Here is a 22,663-nt window from a genome sequence, read left to right as displayed (position 1 = left end):
GCAGGAGACTGGAACATATATATAGGCAGAAAACAAAGTTAAGTAGGTTATGGAGAAATTTTCTTTAGGTGTATATTTAAAACTTATAGGAAAGCGAACAGAGGTGGAAGGTTTGGAATAAAGAGACTTGAACATGGGAACCTCCATTTACCCAATCACTGGCAGTAATTAAAAACATTTTGTTTGGAACTGTCATCTAAGGAAATTGAGGCCAAGTTTGTTTACAGACGTGTGTAAGCTTAGAGGCCTTAGAGGTAGGCACTAGGTAGAGAAAACTGAAATTCTCCAGAAGACATCCCAGTAGAGAATCTGGAGGAACAGAAGAATGGACTATTCCCATTGGGTAGGAGTCAGTGACCTGTAAAGGCATCCCAAGAGCAATGTTTGACTCAGAAGAGTAGTATGACACTATCTGTTCCAACAGCTCATTAGCGCTGGCCAGAGACCAAGGGCACAGTTACCTGTAACAGACACAGTTTACCTAGTGCTAAGATTTTTGTAGACAAGTGAGAGGGGGAAGGAGAGAAACCGTGCCAGTAGAAGAAAAATCTTACCGAAGGGAGAAGACGATCCTAGATGAAGGGTTTGGATATAGGTTGGCAAGAACAGTAGATCAAGTTTTAACATAAATAAATAAATGCCTCTAAAATTAATAGATCTTAATTCAGAGTATTGGTAAAAACATATACATAGTAACCAACCCCTGAGTTATGAGTTTTAAAACTAACAATATAGTAGCACAGTATGAAGCAATTTTAAAATTACATTTGAATTTATTATTGCAAACCTATCAGCCAGAAAACATAGTGGTGAATATGGATTATAGGCAGCTCATGGCAGAAGAAAGAGCATTTATTAATTTAGGAATTGATAAAGACATAGGCAGTTAGATGTACATTTTAAATTAGCTTAATTTGAATAGACCTTTATAATTTTGAAATTTTAGCATTATATAAAAATTATTTTGAACCAGGGTTGAATCATATATAATGTAAAATGTAGCTTTAAATTTTTATAAAAATTTGTACCAATTTAAAATGAGATTTGTTGTTGTCCTAGTCTAAAAGGAGATAAAATAAACAGAGAATTAATTATGATTAAAATTGTTCACACCACGTGGTCACCTTAAGGTTAACAGTTTAATTTTAAGAATTTTTTTGAGAGTTTAAAAAGAAACCAGAGGGTATATTTAGTGAGAAAACAGGCAGAGAGAAACAGACAAGACTTTGAGAAAAGAAAAATAGGAAATTGTTTTTTTACTTCACGGATTACTCTTAGTGGTGGTCTTACTGAATACTAGACATTTGAGTAGGGCAAATATAGGTGTAGAGCCAGAGGTTTCCCTAAGAGAAGAGACTATGAGGAAGCCATTCTTGCTAATGAGAAAGGGGAAATGGAAATGGACCATTGGGCTAGTGGCTTGTCAAACAAATAGCATGACAGGTGAGAGGCTTAGCTCAGCTAAGCCCTTCAAGAACCTTGGTGCCTGGTATCAGGGCTTTATCAGCAGTAAGGCTGCGTTCTTGTAGAGGTAATCTCACCTGCAGGAAAGGATAGGGGCAGATAGGCAGCTTTAGAATGGAAGTAGAAAGGGGCGCAGTGGCCTTTTAGGGTCTACAAGAGACTGCAGTTTTGCAGTTCTAAAAACAGTGGTGCAGAAAGAAAGTAGTAAAAGCAGCTTGCAATGGGGGAAACTACCACTTTTTTTAATAACCAAGATGGCTGCCGAACATGTGACTTCCTTTGACTGCCATAAGTTAAGATGGCAGTGAAACCATATGATTGTCCTTCGTGGAGATGGCAGTGAAACCGAGGCTCCACCCTATTTATCCCAAAATTAACATGGCAGCTAGCTATGTGTGGTGAATATCTATAGTGGCATAGGGAGACCAGGTGCTTACTGGTGGGATGGCTGTCCTGGACCAGTTCAAAACTCTCTGTGTGCATGGCATGGTTGATCAGATGCCTGTGCAGTTGAAAACCCTCCTCTCCCAGTCAGCCTCTAGTGGCAGACATTCCGTGGGAAGTTTCAAACTTTGCCCATGGGGCCTGAGGCAGTGGTGCAATCTAAAGCCATCTGTGTGTGTGCAGGGTCCCCAACAATGGCTTACCCGACAACAATAGTTTAGAAGTAAGCTGTGTCTGTGTCTAAAGAGGTAGTTTCAGTATTTGGCATGAGTGTTTTAGTTTCCCCAAGCTGATTCTGGTGCAGCATGAGTGTCCACCTTGTCCTGGGTGCTCAGATCACATGGCAGGATGTCAAGTCTGAGTGGCCCTGAACAGAGGGATAGGTGGATCAGAAGAAAAATCTGTTGCAGGAATCAAGATCTGATTAAGGGTTCCAGGTGTGAAGGGACCAGGTGCTACTAGGAGAATCCTTCCCGGGCAAAGGAACCAATGTTAGGACCAATGAAATGATGATGTGAACAGATTTTATTTGAAAGAGGTTTATTAGATGGAGATGAAGAGAGAGGAATGAGCAAGACATGATAGGGGGAATGGAGGGGTGCACCCTGACAGAGAAGGGGAGAGAGCAGAAGAGCAAGGGAGTAAGAGGGCAAGAGGACAAGAGAGCAACAAAGTGGTGGGTTTATCCTTTTAAGGAGTAACTTAAGCCACACCTGCCAGGTGTGGCTACCTGACAGGGGACACATGATGACATCATAGGTTGCTAGGCAACCCAGAAGCAGACTGCCTAAATACTAATTGAATATCTATTTAAAAAAATCTATCTACACGAATCTATAATCAGAATACATTTCCCACAAAACTAGATGTGTAAAAATTATTTACTAGTGAAATCTTTCATCCCAAACTGTCTGACTTAGGTTTCTACTACTATTTTTTTTTTTGAGAAGCTTATAGTTTGTTGATAAAGATTTAGACTTCTGCCTGGATTGCTATCAAACTTAGGGGTTACAATCTGTGACTTCAGGCAGCTATGGCCACTCATCCTCAATGAGTCAGTTAAAAGAGTCAAATTAAAGTGGAAAGCATAAAAAGATTTATTCAATGTGCTTTCATTGATAAAGGACAAAGTAATCCAGAGGGGACACTCTCCAATGCTTCTCCCCCAAGGACATGCACATCAAAGCACTATCAATCAAAGTGTGGTCCCACCTAACACTGACCCATCATTGTCTGCGTTTCAGTCTCACCTTGTAAGGTGGTGTGTCAAATCTGTTCTCTGGACAATTTCCCTCTCTGGCAAACATCCTTTTCTTCAATAAGCATGGGATTCCTGGGTAAATTCCCATTTCATTGGAATCTATTGTTTTGAAAATGTGATATAGTCAGACTGAGATCAAGTGTCTCTTTTGAATAGCTCCATTTATTCCAGGTACATTACAGAAAGAGTGTTAATAACTTCCATCACTTCCCCATCCCAGTATTCAGAAGAGTGTCCCTCACATAAAAGTTATTCAACAAACAATTAGTAAATGAAATTAAGATAGTTTCGGTGTTCAATAAAAGCAAAGCCAGGAAAAAAATAACTCTACTTAAAAGCAATTCTTTGGAGTAGTAGAGAGCACAATCTTAGATATGTTGTCAATTAAATACCCTAATATGTAATTAATACAATGAAGATTTCTTAAAAATCATTAGACATAGCTTTAAGTGTGGGGAAACAGAGGAGTCATAACAGGGGAAGTAGAAAATGGTAGACTTTACCTTTAGGCTGTTAGGACTGGTTAGGAACTAATTTAAATCTCTTGCATTTCTTCTTTATTGTGGTTGAGTTCCTCCTTGATCACAGAAACAATATCAAACTTTATAGTTTGTTTCTAAGGATGCTTTGGATTTTTAGCTTTCATTTGTAATGTCCCACCCACATGTGTACTTGTTCCTGTCTTGACTGAGTGGCTGTGTTCTTTTTCTTAGGTTACCCTGTACTTTCCAACTGACCTCTCCCTCTCTACCCAGGACTTTGTTCCCTGGGCTCCTTCAAAGCTTTCCCACATTCCAAGGCCTGGGTTAATCTCCAGCAGCTCTATTTATAGGCTTGGCCCAGTGAAACTTTTATGGTTTTCAGGAAAGCTTCCTGGACCCTTTGAAAAGGGCCCTCCTCTGTTTCCTTTAGCATTAGAAACCATTACATATCTAACCTGTAGTTTTCACGTAGTTTGGACCTTGTAACTTCACTGCGGCCTGCCTGCAGGGGAGATTGTAACACATTTCTGTTTCATGCTTCTAGAAAGAAAACACCTAGTAAATGTTTGTTGAAATCAAGCTAACCTTCAGGGGTTAACGTGGGAATTGCCCTAGTCTCACAATAAAAGCTGTTCAGGACCTCACATTAGGTTAAGGGAGTAGCTGGTGGGAAAACATGCTTCTGTGTACAGAACCCCTTTACCCGCTTCTTTAACATGTTTATAGAAGAATTTTAAAGTTCTCAGCTAATACCTTATTGGCCCTGCCTCAAGGCAGTAGAAATAAAAAAAAGGGGGGTAGGAGCGGAGAGGCTCCAAGCTCAAGGGAATTCTTGACTAAACTTTCTTTTTAAGTTTTAAACTTTTGTATATTGCAATTGTAAGTTAGGAAGTTGAGGGCGTGCAGGATTTCATGCAGCGTAAATATTGAGTTCTAGGGGAAGGTTTTCAGCATTCGGGGCTTATGTAATTTATCCTCTTTATCACATTTCCCATAGCTAAGAATCTACCCAAGTGTTTCTGATTTCCACACGCAGCTGGTTCAGAATCTTGGTTCAGCCCTATAGTCTCCGCAGTTTCCTTCAGTAACGCTGTGAGCAAACCGTTGCCGGGCGTACGGGGGAGCTCACAGGCCACAGTAGCAGGGTGAGAGAACTGTTGGACCACAACTCCCAGGGTGCACTGGGAGCATTGAAAAGGGCGGGTGATCCAGGAGAGGGTAGCAGGGAAATCCCGCCCCGCTGCGCAGCAGCAACGACACGAAGCCGGAGTTTACAACCTCACAGAGAAAGTGGAAGTAAGAGCGCTTAGGTGGGGTAGCTGGATGAAAGAAAACCAAGAAAGAAAGGAAAAAAAAATAGAAAAAGAAAAAGCAATCCCCAAATCCTAGAAGGCGAAGACTACTTAGGTGGGAACCGTGATGGGTAACCTCTCTCATTTGTAGCCCAGGAGGGGGCGGCTTTTGTAACTACTCCCGCCGCCCGCGCCTCCCCCCGCCCGCGCTAGGGTCTCCTCCGGCGCCCGCTAGTCCGAGTCTTCCCTCGGAGAGCCGCCACTCCCGGTCAGGAAGCGGGGGCGCCCGGCGGCCTGGAGGCGGGACGCGCTGAGGCTCTCTCAGCCGGGAGTGCTGGGCAAAAGCGCGGGGCCAACGAAGGGCTGCAAGCGAAGCAGCTCTAGAGACGAGTTCGGGCTGGGATGATGGAGAGCGTGGCTCCTCTAAGACACACGAAGTAGTGTCGGGCAAGGCTTGGGGTCCCCCAGGCAGGGAGTGTCCGTTGAAGCTAGCGGGCAGGGAGTCGGGTGGGGGCTAGGACAAGTGCGAAGCGCGGGGTGCTGAGCCCAGAGGTGACGGGTACAACAGGGCGCCCCCCCTTCCCTCTCCCTGGCGCCAGGCAGTGCTGGGGCCAGATAAGGGGAGCCACTGTGCCGCCACCCCCGGGCTGGGCGGGCGGAGGCTGGGGGCGGGCCTCGGGGAATGCAGGGGTGGGCGGGGGCGTGCTCGCGGGCGGCAGCGCGGGCGGCCAGGGGCGGGGACTCGCAGAGGCGAGTAGGGCAGGCTGCGGGGCAGCCGAGCTAGCCATCAGCTCTGAGCCGCGGGCCCACGCTGCAGTGTGTTTTGTGGACGGTGCCTCCCCAGACAGCCCAACGAAGAAGCCCAGCTTGGCAGCTCGCAGCGGTGGACACAATGTTCCGCTGGACTCTCAACCGTTTGGTGAGTACACTTGCCGTGTCTCCACGCATACAGGGCGGCCACCTCTCCGGCCCCTTCCCTCCTTCCTAGTAGCTGTAGGGGGGACGAAGGGGGACTCGCCACCATTCCCCTCCCCATTTCCATTTTAACGGAAGCACGTTGCTCTGGGTGGCCTGGGTGGGGAGTCAGGTGGCGCTCTCGGATGTCCCACCATGCTGCAGGACCTTTCAGCCCTGCCTTTCCCCTGAGGAACTCTGCCTCAAAACTGGGGACCGCCTTGGAGAGGCAGGCGGGGGGGGGGAGTGTGGGGAGAAATCGTGCCGGGGGTGCTAGTGGCTCCCCGGGGGTCCCTCAGTTTCCCAATTAGTGGAAAATGGCGTTTGATTATCAGAGAGGAAGCTTTCTTTTGTTTCCTCTGCCAGGAGCACATGGAGGTAAACCTAGACCTGTCACTGTTGCCCCAAAAAAGAGCTAGGGGGCCAAGGGAGCTGGAGCCTAAAGCAGGACTCAGCCTTACTCTGGCTTCGGCCCCGTGTGCAGTTGCGGACCAGAGGCCAGGCAAACTTTGAGGATTCAGCCTCCAAGCTCACCTTGAGAGCGAGAGAAAAGCAAGGGCCTCTGGCAGGGTGGGCTGTGGCCAGCAGCCACATCGAGGAGGCTGTGCCAGCCTTGCAGAGCCAGAGCCGAGGGACTGAAGCCTCGAAGATGATGCTCTGCTAACCAGCCACCTTTCCCTCGTTTCAAGCCGTGAAGGGAATTGTATTTCTGTGGGGAGTTTGGCTTGGGATGATAGGAAGGGGGAGGGGGGCAGATATTTCTGGCTGCTTCTGACTTTTTGGATTAACCTGTTTACTCACTGGGTACATTAAGAACAGAGCAAAGTAGAACAGTTTACTTATATGCTGCTGTTTGTAGGAACTTTACTAATTTCCAGAGGACGTGGTGGGAATAAGATTTTATTTCTCCCAGGGATGTTAAAGAAAGCATTCATCCTAAAATTTTGATACTCCCCTGTAGTTAATGGAGAAAAGGCTTCCCACTTCTATCTTGGGATAGACTTAAAAACTTGGCAATTTGGGAACTTTTGTGGAGTCATTTCTAATTAAGTCATTGCTGACATATTTTTCATAGATCGGATAAATTTGCTGTCATTCCCCGCCCCCAACACACACACTTTTGAAACTTTCACAAAATGCCCCGTTTTATAATTACACTTAATGCATCCCCTTTTAGGATATCATCAGCATAATAATACTCTGTTAAGGTTTTGCTAAATGTTAATTTTACTCAGAAACATGCAAAGGAAGGTGGTGATTCTTACCTGTGGCACTGACCAGCAAAGGTGCATATCAATGATCCCAAGAGTCAGGGGAAGTGGATTGTGCTGGATGCTTTGCTGAATCAAGTGACTAAAATTTGTTCTCACATTTAGCTTGACACTATAAAAGAGCATTTTGCCACTGAGTTCTGTTTCACATAGGTTCTCGTGATTTTGAAGTGTTGTTTTGGGGTGATAAAAAGGAAAAGGTGACAAGAAAGCTAATTGTAATGCTTAGCAAAAAGGGTAATTTCACATGGCACTCATATGTTAGAAAATAACTGACCTCCAGGTCATATTTAATTCATTAGCATAGAATTAAGATGCTGACATCCTCTTTTTTATTCTTTAAGGCTGTGGACATTTGGAATTAAACAACCAGTTTTGATCCAAACACACTTCTCATTTGGTTTTCTTTTGCTAGGAGTAATCTGCATTTGTAACTATAAAAATTAAGCAGTGCTGGCCCACAAAGCTAGGGAATGCAGTAGAATTTGCAGCAGTTGTTGAGGTGCCAGCCTGCTGGTACTTTGCCTCTCTCCAAGGATTTCTGCAGAGACTCACTTTTTACTCATGTTAAAGGGAGCCTTGACTTACTGTTTCAACTAAGATGTACAGCTGCTCACATTTCACTTCACAACCCTGACTGGGTAAGACCTAGGAATTTGTTCCAGTGTCATAAGATTCTTAGTTCTAACTGAGCTCTAGGCCCAGAGTAGAGAATTAAACTGCAAATCATTGCACTGAATATACCATCAAACACTGTCAAATTCTCACTGCTAAAATGGCTTTAAATTTGGGGGTGGGTGGGGTGGGATGGACAAATGTTAAATCCCTTAGATTAGTAAAGCTTATGTGCTTTTGTCATCTATATGGAGCACATTCTTTTAGTAGCATACATATCTAAATCACTAGATCAGTAAATCAAAGATTTAATTGGAAATTTCAGACTTACACGGCTCAGTAGATACAGTCCAAGTTCTGTGTTATCCTTACAATCGTTTTAATATTATAGTGATACAGCTATGATTTCTTTGAAAATCAATTATGCTTTTTGGCAGCCCTATGTTAAATAAATTATAGTAGTATTAGTTGTAGGTCATTGAAAAGAGAGGACTACATGTTAAAACGAGCCTTTCTTTGTATTTTAAACCTGGTATAGGAGGTAAGACTCATTTAGGAATCACATCATCATCTATATAGGTCAGTTATGCATGTTGAGTCATTTTTGAAATATAATTTCTTTTCCCTAGCTCCTCTCTTTTTAAGCTAAAGAAATAGTAATTAGTTGTACTTATTAAAGACCATGGCATGACATTGTTGCCACTATTAATTGTTTTAACTGTTGAACTTAAAAAAATTGTTTTATCTGTTACAACTTTTAAAAAAATCTTTGAGACAGGGTCTCATGTAAAGGCCTTAAACTCAGTGACCTTGAATTCCTTTTCTTGCTTCCACCATCCAAGTGCTGGATTGTAGATGTTTTTTACAACTGCCAGTATCCTTTTCCTTTTGACAGCTTTTTGTGGGGTTTTGCCTATTTGTTTGTTTGGTTTTTGGTTTTTGAGACAGGATCTCTTATATAGTTCTAACTGCCTTGGAACTCATTTTGTAGATCAAGCTGGCCTTGTATTCACAGAGAACCAGCACCTACTGTCTCTGGAGTCCTGGAATCAAAAGGAATGGGCCATAACATCTAGCTTATTTCTTTTTGCAGATAGTGTTGCTTCATAGTCTAGGCTGTCTTTGAACTATCTCCAACCCACTGTCTTAGCCTTGTTAGTGCTGGGATTACAGGTGTGCACCAATATGCCCAGGTTTTGACAGTTTCAGGTTAGAAGGAGAATAGTGGATATGGTGTAGAGCATTTTGGGAATTAGGCTTGTGGGGTGTCTTAAGAGCACTACTTATTCCTATTCAACATTTCCATAAAAACAACAAATAGGTAACAATAGCTTTTCTTGTTCAGTTATTTTTCTTCATATTTAATTAGAAACCTGGACTAGTTAAAATTTAAGATGAAATTTGAATTTAGGGGTCATAGACTTCGATGTCATCTTGTCTTTTAATAAAATTTGTAGTGATTATAAGAATTATATAGTCTTGTATAAAGTTCTGTAACCCGTGGACTTAAACGCTTAGTTACAGTCTCTCATAAATTTCTCCTTTTTATTTTATTAAATTATTTCTTGCTAAAGATTTAAATAAAATATCTTGATAGAGTAGATTAGGTGATTTTGTTATATGTGCGCTGTTAGTTTGTCAAAGGGATACTTGACAATACAGATCATTGATTATAATAAAGTTTAACACTAGTGTGGAAAATTAAAATAAATCTGTATCACTGGTTTTAGAAGTACTCAGACTGCATTGGTTCTATAAAGAAAATGTCTTACAAAAGAGAATGGGAAAAATTATGCTGAATCAAGAAAAACAAAAATTTTAAATAAGACTTAAAATACAAAATAAAATTTAATGAAATAGGTAGCTAATTTATTACTTTGAGTCCAGGGTAAGGCCACTTCAATTAAACAGTATGAATAGAGGTAATTAACAAAATAATTCAGATAACTACTTTTTGTTCCAGGAGCAAGAAGGTTGTTTGGCCTCTTTGTGAAATTATAAGAGTAATTACAGTTTTTTTTTTTCTGTTTCATTTGCCTAATAAACTTGTCCTGACATTGCTAAGTGTCAAACATAGTGATTTTATTTTGCTGTGCTTTGAAATATGCCTTCAGGTATGGATTGCGTTAATTTTGCCATTGTATAACTTAACAAAGATCTATACATTTTAGCATCTATCAGATAGTAGACACTTGTCTGACACTTGTGGGTCTGACAGTTGAGCTACCTAAAAACAACCTTTTTACTATATTTCATTCATCATAATTTACTTTTAATTTATATGGCTTTCTAAAGTAGTCTTTCTCCAGTGGGAAAGAATTAAGCCCTAATCCCTAGGGCATATGTTAGATGTGACAAATTAATTTTTTCTAGATAGTTTGGAGGAGAATCCCCAATTGAGAAAGGCTGTTTTAGACTGAAAGTAATTGGGGATAGCTTTTAATGCTATACTTGGTACTTAGTAGATGTTTCGTGAAAAACTTGAGAATACAGCGTTTAAATGTTTCCATAGATAATAATCTTTACTTAAGAGCAGTGATTTCTATTAAATTCCTCTCTTGTTCAGAATGATTGAAGAATGGGGAGTTCATAGGTATGGGGAATAAACCATGTACCATTTAGCTGTTTCTAAGAATTACAGTATAAAGTTGGGTGGCGGTGGCACACACCTTTAATCCCAGGCCTCTAGAAGCAGAGGCAGGTGGATCTCTATGAGGTCGAGGCCAGCCTGTTCTACAGAGTTCCAGGACATACAGGGCTACACAGAGAAACCCTGCCTCAAAAAAAATTATAGCATATATATCAAATGCTGAATCTATACTGACCATAATATTTTGTAGGTGAATTAGTAATTTTATGGTATTGGAAGTATTGTTTCACTCAACAAACACTAAGCATCTACTATTTACTGGGCAATGTGCTAGGTCCTCAGGAATATATTGTAAGCAATGCAGAAAAGATGCCTATCCTGAGGTGTTTTAATGTATTTATAACTATAGCCATAGAAAGCACAATGACTGCACTTATATAATTTATGGTATCCCTGAAAATTTGATCCCTATGAATAACCTAATGTTATATATTTACTATTTGTATTAATGCCAAAAATAGGGTATCTGATTTATTATTTTCTAGTGGCTTTCATGCCAGATAAAAGTTTGGTTGCAACTGATACCTTTGAAATGTTTGGAAAATTGTTCTTTTGAAAATAGTTGTTAGGGTGACCCCTTTTGCAAAGTGAGAAACCTGTTTAGGAGTGCTCCATGTCTCTTTTCTCTCCTCCACTCTCCTCTCTTCTCTGAAAGAGTCTTGCCATGTAAACCTGGTTAGCTGATTCACTATGTACTTCTAAGGCTTTTTATGATGACAGAAAAATTTTATGTGTAAATCTTTTATCTCAGAACTTCCATCCAGTTACTTGCAAAAAAAAATATACCTGTTAGGTTTCCAGATCAGGTAGTGCTCTTAAAGCTGAGCCAATTCTTAAGGCCTCTGGTCTTTTTTCCCCCCTTTCCCTCCCCTATTCCTTCCCTCCCTCCCTTCCTTCCTTCTTTCTTTTCTTTTTTTCTTTTTGAGAAAGGTCCTCACTAAGTGGCCTTTTGCCTGTGTGGCCTGGAAACTACTTAGGTAGACCAGGCTGACTTATAAATCATATAGATCCAACTGCTTTCTGAGTGCTGGCATTAAAAGCGTGTGCCAGATTAATTATTTTCCATCCAATATTTTTATTTAATTTTTATGGGTATGGGTATCTTGTCTATATGTATATCTGTATGCTGCCATTGTACCTGGTGCCTGTGGAAGTGACTCCTGGAAGAAACACTGTCTTAATGATATTCAGTGAATTACTTTGTTTTGTGAATTCCAGTACTGAGTGGAAAAAGTCAAGGCTGGTTGCTTATCATCCATGGTTGATCAGTTCTTTCAGAGGGGGCAGACATAGAATCCAAAATAAAAACATTTTTTTCTCTTGGATGTTGTTTGAGTTTCCTGTACATCTGTAGTGCTTTAAAAACAGAGTAACCTTTGTTATCTGAAATACCTGAGGGCGCTTTCTCTGGTTGGATGGAAGAAGGTTCTGACTTTCCATGAGAATTGGGTGTACTTCACATGATTATTTCTGCTTGCTTAAGGTTTATTTTCTCCCCTGAAGTAAGTGAATATCAGCAGTGAACGTAAAGCAAGCATATTAGTACAGCTGCAGCATATGTTGATACTACTGCAGATTAATGATGAATGAGTGTTGAGCACTGCAGATATGGGCAGTGCATTGGCAGACAGCCCCTCAATTACTGCAGTGTATGGATGGGTTGTCAGTTTGGCTGTCTTCTTGATTGTAAAAGACACAGGTTTTAGATGGTATTAGACTAATAATATCTGGTTTAGGAAGTTGGTTGTATTTTTAATGTAAGACTATCATTGATATCATGCCCTATACTTAATAGACTATGGGAGGTTTGAAGAGGTCTGCCTGATTCAAGCCGGTATCATTTGTTTCTTAGGCTCCTCTTGAAGTATTAATGTGACAGTAGTTTTCTGGTTAGGTCGTCTTCTCCAACATATTTTTGGAAAAAATCAAAACAGTGTTCTTGACAATGATTTTACACTAGCACATGTAAACTATAGATGCTCAGTAAGTACTTGTGAATTGTTTTGAACTGAAATAAAAACACAAGCTGAGTCTAATTATCACTTAAAAAAAGCAGCCTCGAAGAAGCCTCTGTCTTCCTCAGCACTTGAGAGGCAGAGGCAGCCAGGTCTCTGTGAGTTCGAGGCCAGCGTAGTTTAAAGATTGAGTTCCAGGTTAGCCAGGGTAACACACAAAGAAACAATGTCTTGAAAAACCAAAACAACAACAACAACAACAAGAAAACCTCTGTGTATTAGATTAACTTTTTTAAAAAAGCATATAACATGGGAAAATAATATCTTTTTCACTGGATAGTATGCTACGCTATTATTTTGAATGAGAAAAAAATAATTATGTGCTCCACTAAGTGGTCAGAAAAAAACTGTTTTTTATTGAAACTACTTTCCCTGTTCATCAGTAAGAGAACCTTTAAATCATTCCCTTTTCTTGGTATCTCATAAAACTGTAATTAATATACTATCTTTAGCTTTAAAAAAATTTTCAAATACATTTGTATGCTTTTTGATAAATACACTTGATAACACTTATGCTAATGCCACTAACACATCAAATATACTTTGTAAACTGAAGATGCAGTGTTAATTCTAGAAGAACTTTGTATTGCTTTTTATTTTTTATTATTTTTCATTTTTGATAAGGTTGTCTCTATAGCTCAGAATGACCTGGATGCTTTACTTAGCCCAAGCTGACCTTGAGCTCTAAAGTTCTCCTGATTTAGCTTCTCAAGTGATAGGATTATAGGCATGTGCTGCGATGCCCATAATCCTTTATGTCATTTTACTCACTGTGGTAAGTGTGACTTATTTGAATTCAGGATAATCCTTAGTATTTAGTACTAAGACTGTAAGGTGAAAAAGGCAGAACAGGCCAGGTATAGTGGTGCATGCCTACAAACTCAGTGATGGGAGGATAACAAGCACAACTTCAGCTATACACTGAGTTCTAGGATAGCCTAGGCTACCAGAGACCCTGTCTCAAATATCCCAAACTAGGAGCATGGAACTGCACATCATGAAGGATTTGCAGTTGTGTTGTGAAATAAATCTCAACCTTATGTGAGCCAATCAGCAATTGAGTTGAGTTTGTATCTGATACTAATAGAAACCATACCTTTTCAGTGTTTCCACAGCCATGCTTCCCAATAATGAGTCATTTCTTTTCATATTGTTGATAGAGTTCCGTTTGTCACTTACAGCAGAAGAGCAACCTGCCCGTATAGTCAATTGATGCACCCAGTGGGGGAACCAGGAAGTATTGATGTTTCTGCAGTTTAGCATCAACACATGCTGGTTTCCTCTCTGGAGTATCACCAAGTTCGTGGATTTCTGTTTGGACTTTTATAACTGTCCAGATCTCTCCTTGTTCCATGTATTTGTCTGTGTTCCCAAAATTCATTTGTACCTTTCTCATATCTTATTCTGTACACACCTTAGTTTATAGGCAGCAAATATAAAGATCCTTTTAGGCAATATAATTTCACATAGCAAGCACACCGATGACTTTTTATTTTAATTGTCCCGATATATATACATAGTACATATATGTATATATACATACATGGAGAGGGAAAAAATCTTGGGCTAATACATTTAAGGCAATATTTATAAATATTATTTTATTTCAGGATGCGTTTTGTGTTGAATAATCAAGGAAATCCCCAGAAATATATTTCTGGTTAGTCTCACATTTCAAGCTATTTATTCTTATAAAGGAAAAGCAACAATTCTGCAGCAATCCTGTATGTCATCAGGGAGTAGAAACCAGTAGGGAATGGTCACAAATAAATAACAGCTGGGTAGAGAAGATTATATAAGTTCTACATGTTGTGTGAGCAGTGGGGGTGCCCTTTAAGCTCCACAATTAATCTGCTTTGTGGCAATGTTGATTAAGGTGTCTGTAGTATAGTACACAACTTAATTTACTTCAGTTCCTTTTTCTTCCATTTTAAAGAAAACATAGGCTGGGGAGATGATAGTTCAGTGGGTAAGAGCACTTGATTAGTGCCTAAATTCAGATCACAAGGACCCACCTAAAAGCTAGGTGCAGTAAGTTCAAGAGTCTAATCCTAGTGCAGCCCTACTGGGAGATTGGAGGCAGAGACAGGAGAATGTCCAGAAGCCCACTTACCAAAGCTGGAGTCCTTTTATCAAACAAGGTGAGGGCTAACATTTGAATGTTTCTCTTTGCCTCTGCCTCTTCTGCCTTTCCTGCCTCTCCATCTCCCACACACAGGGTGGGGGTAGGAAAGGGGAGTAGCTCTAACCTCTCAAGTAACTAGCATGGTATGTATATATGTGCCACTGTGCCTAACTTAGGCTTTTATGAAAATGTTATATGAATCATAAGATTTTATATGAACATTTATGTCCTGTTGGGGATTATAGAGGATTATAAACAAGGTAGAAAGCTCTGTTCTTGAGACAGAAGATAAACATATAAGATCAGTCTTCATATGAAGCCAGTAGGTTGTCAGTGCCTGATTGATTAATTGACTAACTGATTAATTGATTGTGTTAGGGATGCATATAATCCAGGCCAGTCTCAAAGTCCTAATTCCCCTTGCCTCCACTATCTCAGTTTTGGGATGATAGATAGGTATCAATGTGCCTGTCTATGGCCTCTTGAATAGCCTAAGAAGTAGACATTTAGAAAGACTGGGTCTTATTTTAGATGAAGAGTACTAATCCAATTTGTCATAGTTCTACCCACATTACCTAATTAATCTCCTCAAAGTCTTCATAATATCACAATAAGGGTTAGGACTTCAACATATAAATTTGGGAGGGAGGGGACACCAACATCTAGTCCATAACATAGCAGTGCTTTGTTTTTCAGTGCTTTGTTTCCTATGGTAAACATCTACATTTTTAAAAAGGAGATAATAAAACTGGATATCAGGAAGCTTTAGATCTCTACAACTGTATAAATTTTTCCATAAACTTGTTTATAAAATCCATAACTCCAGTATTCTACTCTTCCAGTTTGGAACAGTAAAATGGGGACTGGAATGAAATTAACATTTGAGGTAATAAATCACTACTTCACACAAAATATGTGCTTAGGTACCTCTGTAATGGATTCGTAACTTCAGAAACTTTATAGCTCTAGGGTAGTAATTTATTATAATCTTGTGTGCTGCTGGTCATTTATTCTTATTTATTTGCTTATTTATTATGTGATGGGTGTTTTGCCTGTGTGAGTATGTGTATATGTTTTTATGTGTATGTGTGTTTGCGTGTGTAAGCCTTCAGAGGACAGAGGAGAGGGTGTTGGATTCGAAGGAGTTACAGATGGTTGAGCCATCACGTGGGTGCTGGGATTCAAACTCAGGTCCTCTGGATGAGAAACAAGTTCTCTTGAATGCTGAGCCATCACTTTAGCCTTGGTGGTCATTTGTTTCAAAATCTGGGAGGCTGACTTTTTTTGTGCATTTTTAATTTTTTTCCTATTTAATTTTTTTTATTTATTACAATTTATTCACTTTGTATCCCAGCTATAGCCCCCTCTGTGATACCCTTCCAATCCTGCTCTCCCTCCCTCGTCTCCTCCCATGCCCCTTCCCCAGTCCCCAGAAGGACCTCCTCCCCTTACATCTGACCCTAGCCTATCAGATTGCATCAGGACTAGCTGCATTGTCCTCCTCTGTGGCCTGGTAAGGCTATCCCTCCCTGAGAGGGAGATGGTCAAAGGACCAGCCACTGAGATCATGTCAGACACAGCCCCTTACTAGGAAACTTACTTGGACACCGAGCTGCCATCGGCTAAATCTGTGCAGGGGTTCTAGGTTATTGCTATGCATGTCCTTGGTTGGAGTATCAGTTTCAAAAAAAAAAAAAAACCCTGGGCCCAAATTTTTTGGTTCTGTTGCTCTCCTTGTGGAGGTCCTGTCCTCTCCAGGTCTTTCTATCTCTCCCTGCACAAAATTTGGCTATGAGTCTCAGTATCTGCTTCAATACTCTGCTGGGTAGAGACTTTCAGATTCCCTCTGTCGGTAGGCTCCTGTCTTGTTCCTTGTTTTCACCCTCTTCCAATGTCTATCCCATTTGCCTTTCTGAATAAGGACGGAGCATCTTACCCAGGGTCCCCCTCCTTGCTTAGCTTCTTTAGGTGTAGAGATTTTAATGTGATTATCCTATATTTTATGTCTAATATCCACTTATAAGTGAGTATATACCAAGGTTGTCTTTCTGCTTCTGGGATACCTCAGGATGCTCTTTCCTAGATCCCACCATTTGCCTGCACATTTCATGATTTCCTTGTTTTTAATTTCTGAGTAGTATTCCATTGTGTAAATACACCACAATTTCTGTATCCATTCCTCCGTTGAGGGACATCTGGGTTGTTTCCAGATTCTGGCTGTTATGGATAAAGATGATACATACATGGTTGAGCAAATGTCCTTGTATACTTGAGCATATTTTGCGTATATGCCTGGGAGTGGTATAGCTGGATCTTGAGGTAGCACTATTCCTTACTTGTCTGAGAAAGCACCAGAGTGATTTCCAAAGCAGTTGTATAAGTTTGCATTCTCACCAGCAATGGAGGAGCGTTCCCATATCCTCTCCAGCATGTGTTGTCACTTGAGTTTTTTATCCTAGCCATTCTGATGGGTGTCAGGTGAAATCTCAGGGTCGTTTTGATTTGCATCTCTCTGATGGCTAAGGACGTTGAGCATTTCTTTAAGTGTTTCTCTGCCATTCAGTATTCCTCTACTAAGAATTCTCTGTTTAGCTCTGTACCCCATTTTTTTTTATTGGATTGCTTTTTAACTTATTTAGTTCTTTATATATTCGGGATATCAACCCTCTGTCAGATATAGGGTTGGTGAAGATCCTTTCCCAGTCTGTAGGTCGTCATTTTGTTTTGATGACTATGTCCTTTGCTTTACAGAAGCTTTTCAGTTTCATGAGGTCCCATTTATTGATTGTTGCTCTTAGAGCCTGTGCTGTTGGTGTCTGTTCAAGAAGTTGTCTCCTATGCCAATGAGTTCAAGGCTCTTCCCCACTCTTTCTTCTAACAGGTTTAGTGTGTCTGGTGTTATATTGAGGTCTTTGATCCACTTGGACTTTAGTTTTGTGCAGGGTGATAAGTATGGATCTATTTGCATTTTTCTACATGTGGACATCCAGTTAGACCAGCACCATTTGTTGAAGATGCTATCTTTTTTCCATTGTATGGTTTTGGCATAAAAAATCAGTTGTCCATAAGTGTGTGGGTTTATTTCCGGGTCTTCTGTTTGATTTCATTGATCCTCCAGTTGGTTTCTATGCCAGTACCATGCAGTTTTTATTACTGTTGCTTTATAGTACAGGTTGAGGTCAGAGATGGAGATACCTCCAGAAGATCTTTTATTGTAGAGGATTGCTTTAGCAATTCTGGTTGTTTTTGCTATTCTATATGAAATTGAGAAGTTTTCTTTCAAGGTCTGTAAAGAATTGTGTTGGTAATTTGATGGGAATTGCATTGAATTTATAGAGGTTTTTTTGGTAAGATGGACAATTTTACTATGTTAATCCTCCTGATCCATGAGCATGGGAGATCTTTCCATCTTTTGATATCTTCTTCTAATTCTTTCTTCAGAGACTGGAAATTTTTTTCGTACAAGTCTTTGACTTGGTTGAATGTCAGTCTCAGAAAAGACCCTGTGCCCAGATATATTTGGTCCTTGTGGAGCTCCTATCCTTTCCCCATCAGACTAACTCCCCTTCTTTCTTATGATTCCCTGTACTCTGCCAAAGGTTTGGTCATGAGTCTTTGCTTTGAAAACACTGCTAGTTAGAGTCTTTCAGATGCGCTCAGTAGACTCTTGTCATACGTTCAATGCACATCCCATCTGTCTTTCTAAACGAGGATTGATCATCTTACCCCATGTCCGCTCAATTGATTATCTTTTTTAGGTGTATAGATTTCATTATGTTTATCATATCTTATAGGTCTATATAAGTGAGTATATACCGTGTTTGTCTCTCTCCTTCTGGGATATTTCACTCAGAATGATCTTTTCTAGATCCTACCATTTGCCTGCAAATTTCATGATTTCCTCCTTTTTGATTGCTGAGTAGTATTCCATTGTGTAAAAATACCACAATTTCTGTAACCATTCCTTCGTTGATGGACATCTGGGTTGTTTCCAGGTTCTAGCTATTACAAATAGAGCTGCTATAAACATGGTTGAGCAAGTATCCCTTTTGTGTACTTGAACGAACTTTGGGTATATACCTAGCAGTGGTATAGCTGGGTCTTGAGGAAGCACTATTCCTAATTGTCTTAGAAAGCACCAGATAGCTTTCCAGAGTGGTTGTACCAGTTTACATTCCCACCAGCAGTAGAGGAGGGTTCCCCTTTCTCCACAACCTCTCCAGCATGTGTTATCACTTGAGTTTTTCATCTTGGCCATTCTGATGGGTGTAAGGTGATATCTCAGGGTCGTTTTGATTTGCATTTCCCTGATGGCTAATGAGGATGAACATTTCTTTAAGTGTTTTTCTGCCATTCGATATTCCTCTGTTGAGAATTCTCTGTTTAGCTCTGTTCCCCATTTTTTAATTGGATTACTTGGTTTGCTGCTTTTCAGCTTCTTTAGTTCTTTGTATATACTGGATATTAGTCCTCTGTCAGATAAAGGGTTAGTGAAGATTCTTTCCCAATCTGTAGGCAGTCGTTTTGTTTTGATGACGGTATCCTTTGCTTTACAGAAACTTTTCAGTTTCATGAGGTCCCATTTATTGATTGTTGCTCTTAGAGCCTGTGCTGTTGGTGTTCTGTTCAGGAAGTTTTCCCCTGTACCAATGAGTTCTAGGGTATTCCCCACTTTTTTTTCCAATTGATTTAGGGTATCTGGTTTTATGTTGAGGTCCTTGATCCACTTTGACTTTAGTTTTGTGCAGGGTGATAAATATGGATCTATTTTCATTTTTCAGCATGTAGACATCCAGTTGGTCCAGCACCATTTGTTGAAGATGCTGTCTTCTTTCCATTGAATGGATTTGGCTTCTTTGCCTAGAACCTCCACTCAGATGTAGCCTGTGGTAGCTCAGTAACCAATTGGTTTCCCAAAGTGAGGGGAACAAGGACTATTTCTAATAGGAACTCAATGACTGGCTCTTTGGTCTCCCCACCTCCGAAGGGAGGAGCAGTCCTGTTAGGCCACAGAGGAGGGCTTTGCAGCCAGTCCTGAAGATACCTGATAAAACAGGATCAGATGAATGGGGAGGAGGTCCCCCCTATCAGTGGACTTGGAAAGGGGCACGGTGGAGATGAAGGAGGGAGGGAGGGACTGGGAGGGAATGAGGGATCGGGACACGGCTGGGATACAGAGTTAATAAAATGTAACAGATAAAAAAAATAATAATAAAATAAAAAAAGAAAATAGATAAATTAAAGCAAAAAAAAAAAAAGAAAATAACTTGAGAACAAAAAAAAAAAAAAACAAAAAACAAGTCTTTGACTTGCTTGATTAGGTTCACACCAAGGTACTTTATGTCCTTTGTGGCTATTGTGAAGGGTGTTGTTTCCTTAATTTCTCAGCCTATATGTCTTTTGTATACAGGAGGGTTACTCTTTTTTTTTTTTTTTGAGTTAATTGTATCCAGCCACTTTGCTGAAGTTGTTTGTCAGCTGTAGGAGTTCATTGGTAGAATTTTTGGGGTCACTCGTGAATACTGTCATTTCATCTGCAAACAGTGATACTTTGACATCTTCCTTTCTAATCTGAATCCCTTTGATCTCCTTTAATTGTCTTATTGCTCTGGGAAGGACTTCAAGAACTATGTTGAAGAGATATGGAGAGTGTGATTAGGTATTCAGTATTATACCATTCTAAGAGTAGAGCATGAGTTGTGATTTCTTTTTATTACCATTGTATCACTACACCCAACTGGTGCCACTTTCTCAAAACTGGCATTCTAGTCCAAGTCATATTCACCTCATTCATATTTGTTGATCTTCCAGTTTTCTTTGATTTACTAAATAGTACTGTTTCCTCTCTATTGGTAATAGCAATAAATGGAGTAACCATCTTTTATACTGCCATTTATTTTCCTTTTTTCCCCTGTATATATCAGTGGGGAGGGTACACATAAGTGTGCAGGTGAAAATGTAGGAGAAGGACAGAGGTCAGCATTGGGTATCATTACTTAGGAGCCACTCACTTCTTTTTTTAGAGTCAGGGTCTATTATTGGGACCTTGGGCTCACCTAGTACATTAGGTTGGCAGGCTGGATGTTTGGCTACTGAGCTTCATGGATCCACCTGTTCCCACTTCCAAAGCACTGAGATTACAAGAATATGCTATTATACCTGGATTTTCACTTGGGTTCTGGGAGTCAACGTGAAGCTTTAGTGCTTGGATGACAAAAACTTTATTGAGTGAACTATCTCTTCTACCCCTCTCTTCCTTTTAATCCTCTTCATTTATTCACTCTTATCAGCAAACACAATAGTTTCTGTATCTGGACATGCTTTTAATAGCTGCCTATTTCTTTTTCATGACCAGTACCATCCAAGTCCAAGCTAGTGCTCTCATTTATCTGTACCATTGCAATCGATGATCTTACCCATTTTTATACTCTTCTGTACAGCAGCAGCAGGATATTTTATAAATAAATACCTCAGTGACTTTTAACTGGTTTCAGAATTTGTAGGTATTGTTCTCTCTGTCCCTTATATTTGTCATTTTCTGCTAAAAATTGAGATTAAATTATAATTCATATAAAAATTCAGCATTTTGGAGTATACATTGAAGTGGTTTTTAGTACAGTCATAATACTGTATAGCCACTTAATTTAGTACATTTCCACCATTTCAAAACTGAACCCTGCTGTTATCAACTGTTAGTCCCAATTACCTTCTTACACCCACCTCTGATAGTCCACAATCTGCTTTTCTCTACCAGATTTGCCAAATCCAGACATTTCACATAATTGAAATAATGTAACTTAGTTTTGTGCTCATACTTGTAATCCTAGTACCCAAAAGGCTGAGGAATGTTTGAACAAGCCCAGCTTCTATAATGTGGTCTATAGACCACAATATATGCACTATTGTAACTCTTTTCTTTAGTATATTTTCAGTGTTCTATTATAGCCTATATCATATATCAGTACTTTGTTCTTTTAAGGATGTATAATATTCTATCATAAGGATATACCACATTGTATGCATCTGTTCCTCAGCTAATGGGCATTTGACTTATTTTTACCTTTTCTCTGTTGTGAATAATGGTACTTTGAAAGTCTTTTTATTTATTTGTATTTATGTTGACTTGTTTTCAATTCTCATGAGTATATAAGGAATAGGATTTCTAATTTATGCTATAATTCTGTTTTAATTTTTTTAGCAACTACCAAACTGCTTTTCAAAGTTCTTTTAAAATAACTTGGTGTTTATTTTTTGTTTGTTCTTTTTTTTTTTTTTTTTTGCTTGGTTTAGTTTAGTTTTGCTTTGAGACAAGGTGTCACTCTGTCTCTAGCTTACTTGGAACTCACTGTGTAGAAAGTTGACTCCAGAGTTGTGGTAATCTCTTTTCCTCTGCCCCTAGAAGGTTAGGGTTATAGGTGTGTTATATCACATTTGTCTTACTTTTATTTTATGTTTTGAGATGGTATCTCATATAGCTCATGTTAGTCTTGAACTTTTGATCTTTTTGCTTCTACCTCCTGTTGTATTTTTATTAATATTTACTATTGATATATCTTTTAGTAAAGCTGCAGTTAATCCTAAAGAGCTGTATAACCAAATTACCACACAGAGACAAGGATTTATATAATTAACCTAGAACACAATGCTGGGCAATAGTTATTCCATCCTAAACCTCCCAGCCTGCCTGCATGGTTTCTTACCATTCAGATTCACCAATTATATTTGCTTTTAGTGATATCTTAGGTCTGGTTCATTTCTCCACATTGTTCAAAGACCTCTCTTCCAGCTTCTCCTCTCCCAGCTTTGCTCTTCTCCCTCCTACTCCTTCCTCTCCTCAGGTTCTTCCCTCTCTCTCTTATTCCTTCCTATCCTCCTGCTTCCTTCTTCTTCCACTCTGAACCAGGATGCCCCACCCTATCTTCTCTATTGCTCAACATTGTGGCTGGTTGTTTTAATTGACAATTTAGAGAACAAATGGTAGCATGTTTACACAAACTTGAGACAGATGATGCTTAGAATAAGATCACAATGCAATGTCCACATTGAAACCAGATAGTGGGGGAGAGAAATCAGCATTTGAATGAACAAGG

General features: G+C 39.8%; 1 protein-coding gene across 7 annotated transcripts in view; it reads left to right on the top strand.

The window, feature by feature from the left end:
• The first annotated feature begins 4,891 nt into the window (after positions 1 to 4,891).
• The window catches only part of Atp11c (ATPase phospholipid transporting 11C), a 223,876-nt gene continuing 206,104 nt past the window's right edge, over positions 4,892 to 22,663 (top strand). For 3 of the 7 annotated variants that reach the window (XM_060375289.1, XM_060375290.1, XM_060375291.1), the window contains exon 1: positions 5,675 to 5,862. In XM_060375289.1, coding sequence (XP_060231272.1) covers positions 5,836 to 5,862 — 27 coding nt within the window. In that variant the 5' untranslated portion in view covers positions 5,675 to 5,835. Of the gene's footprint in view, positions 5,059 to 5,673; positions 5,863 to 22,663 lie in introns of those variants that run through there. The other 4 variants (XM_060375287.1, XM_060375285.1, XM_060375286.1 and 1 more) reach the window with 4 other exon arrangements.

The sequence above is a fragment of the Meriones unguiculatus genome, chromosome X (assembly GCF_030254825.1).
Source record: "Meriones unguiculatus strain TT.TT164.6M chromosome X, Bangor_MerUng_6.1, whole genome shotgun sequence".
NCBI classification, from domain to species: Eukaryota; Metazoa; Chordata; class Mammalia; order Rodentia; family Muridae; genus Meriones; species Meriones unguiculatus.
This window is presented reverse-complemented; position numbering and strand designations above follow the sequence as displayed.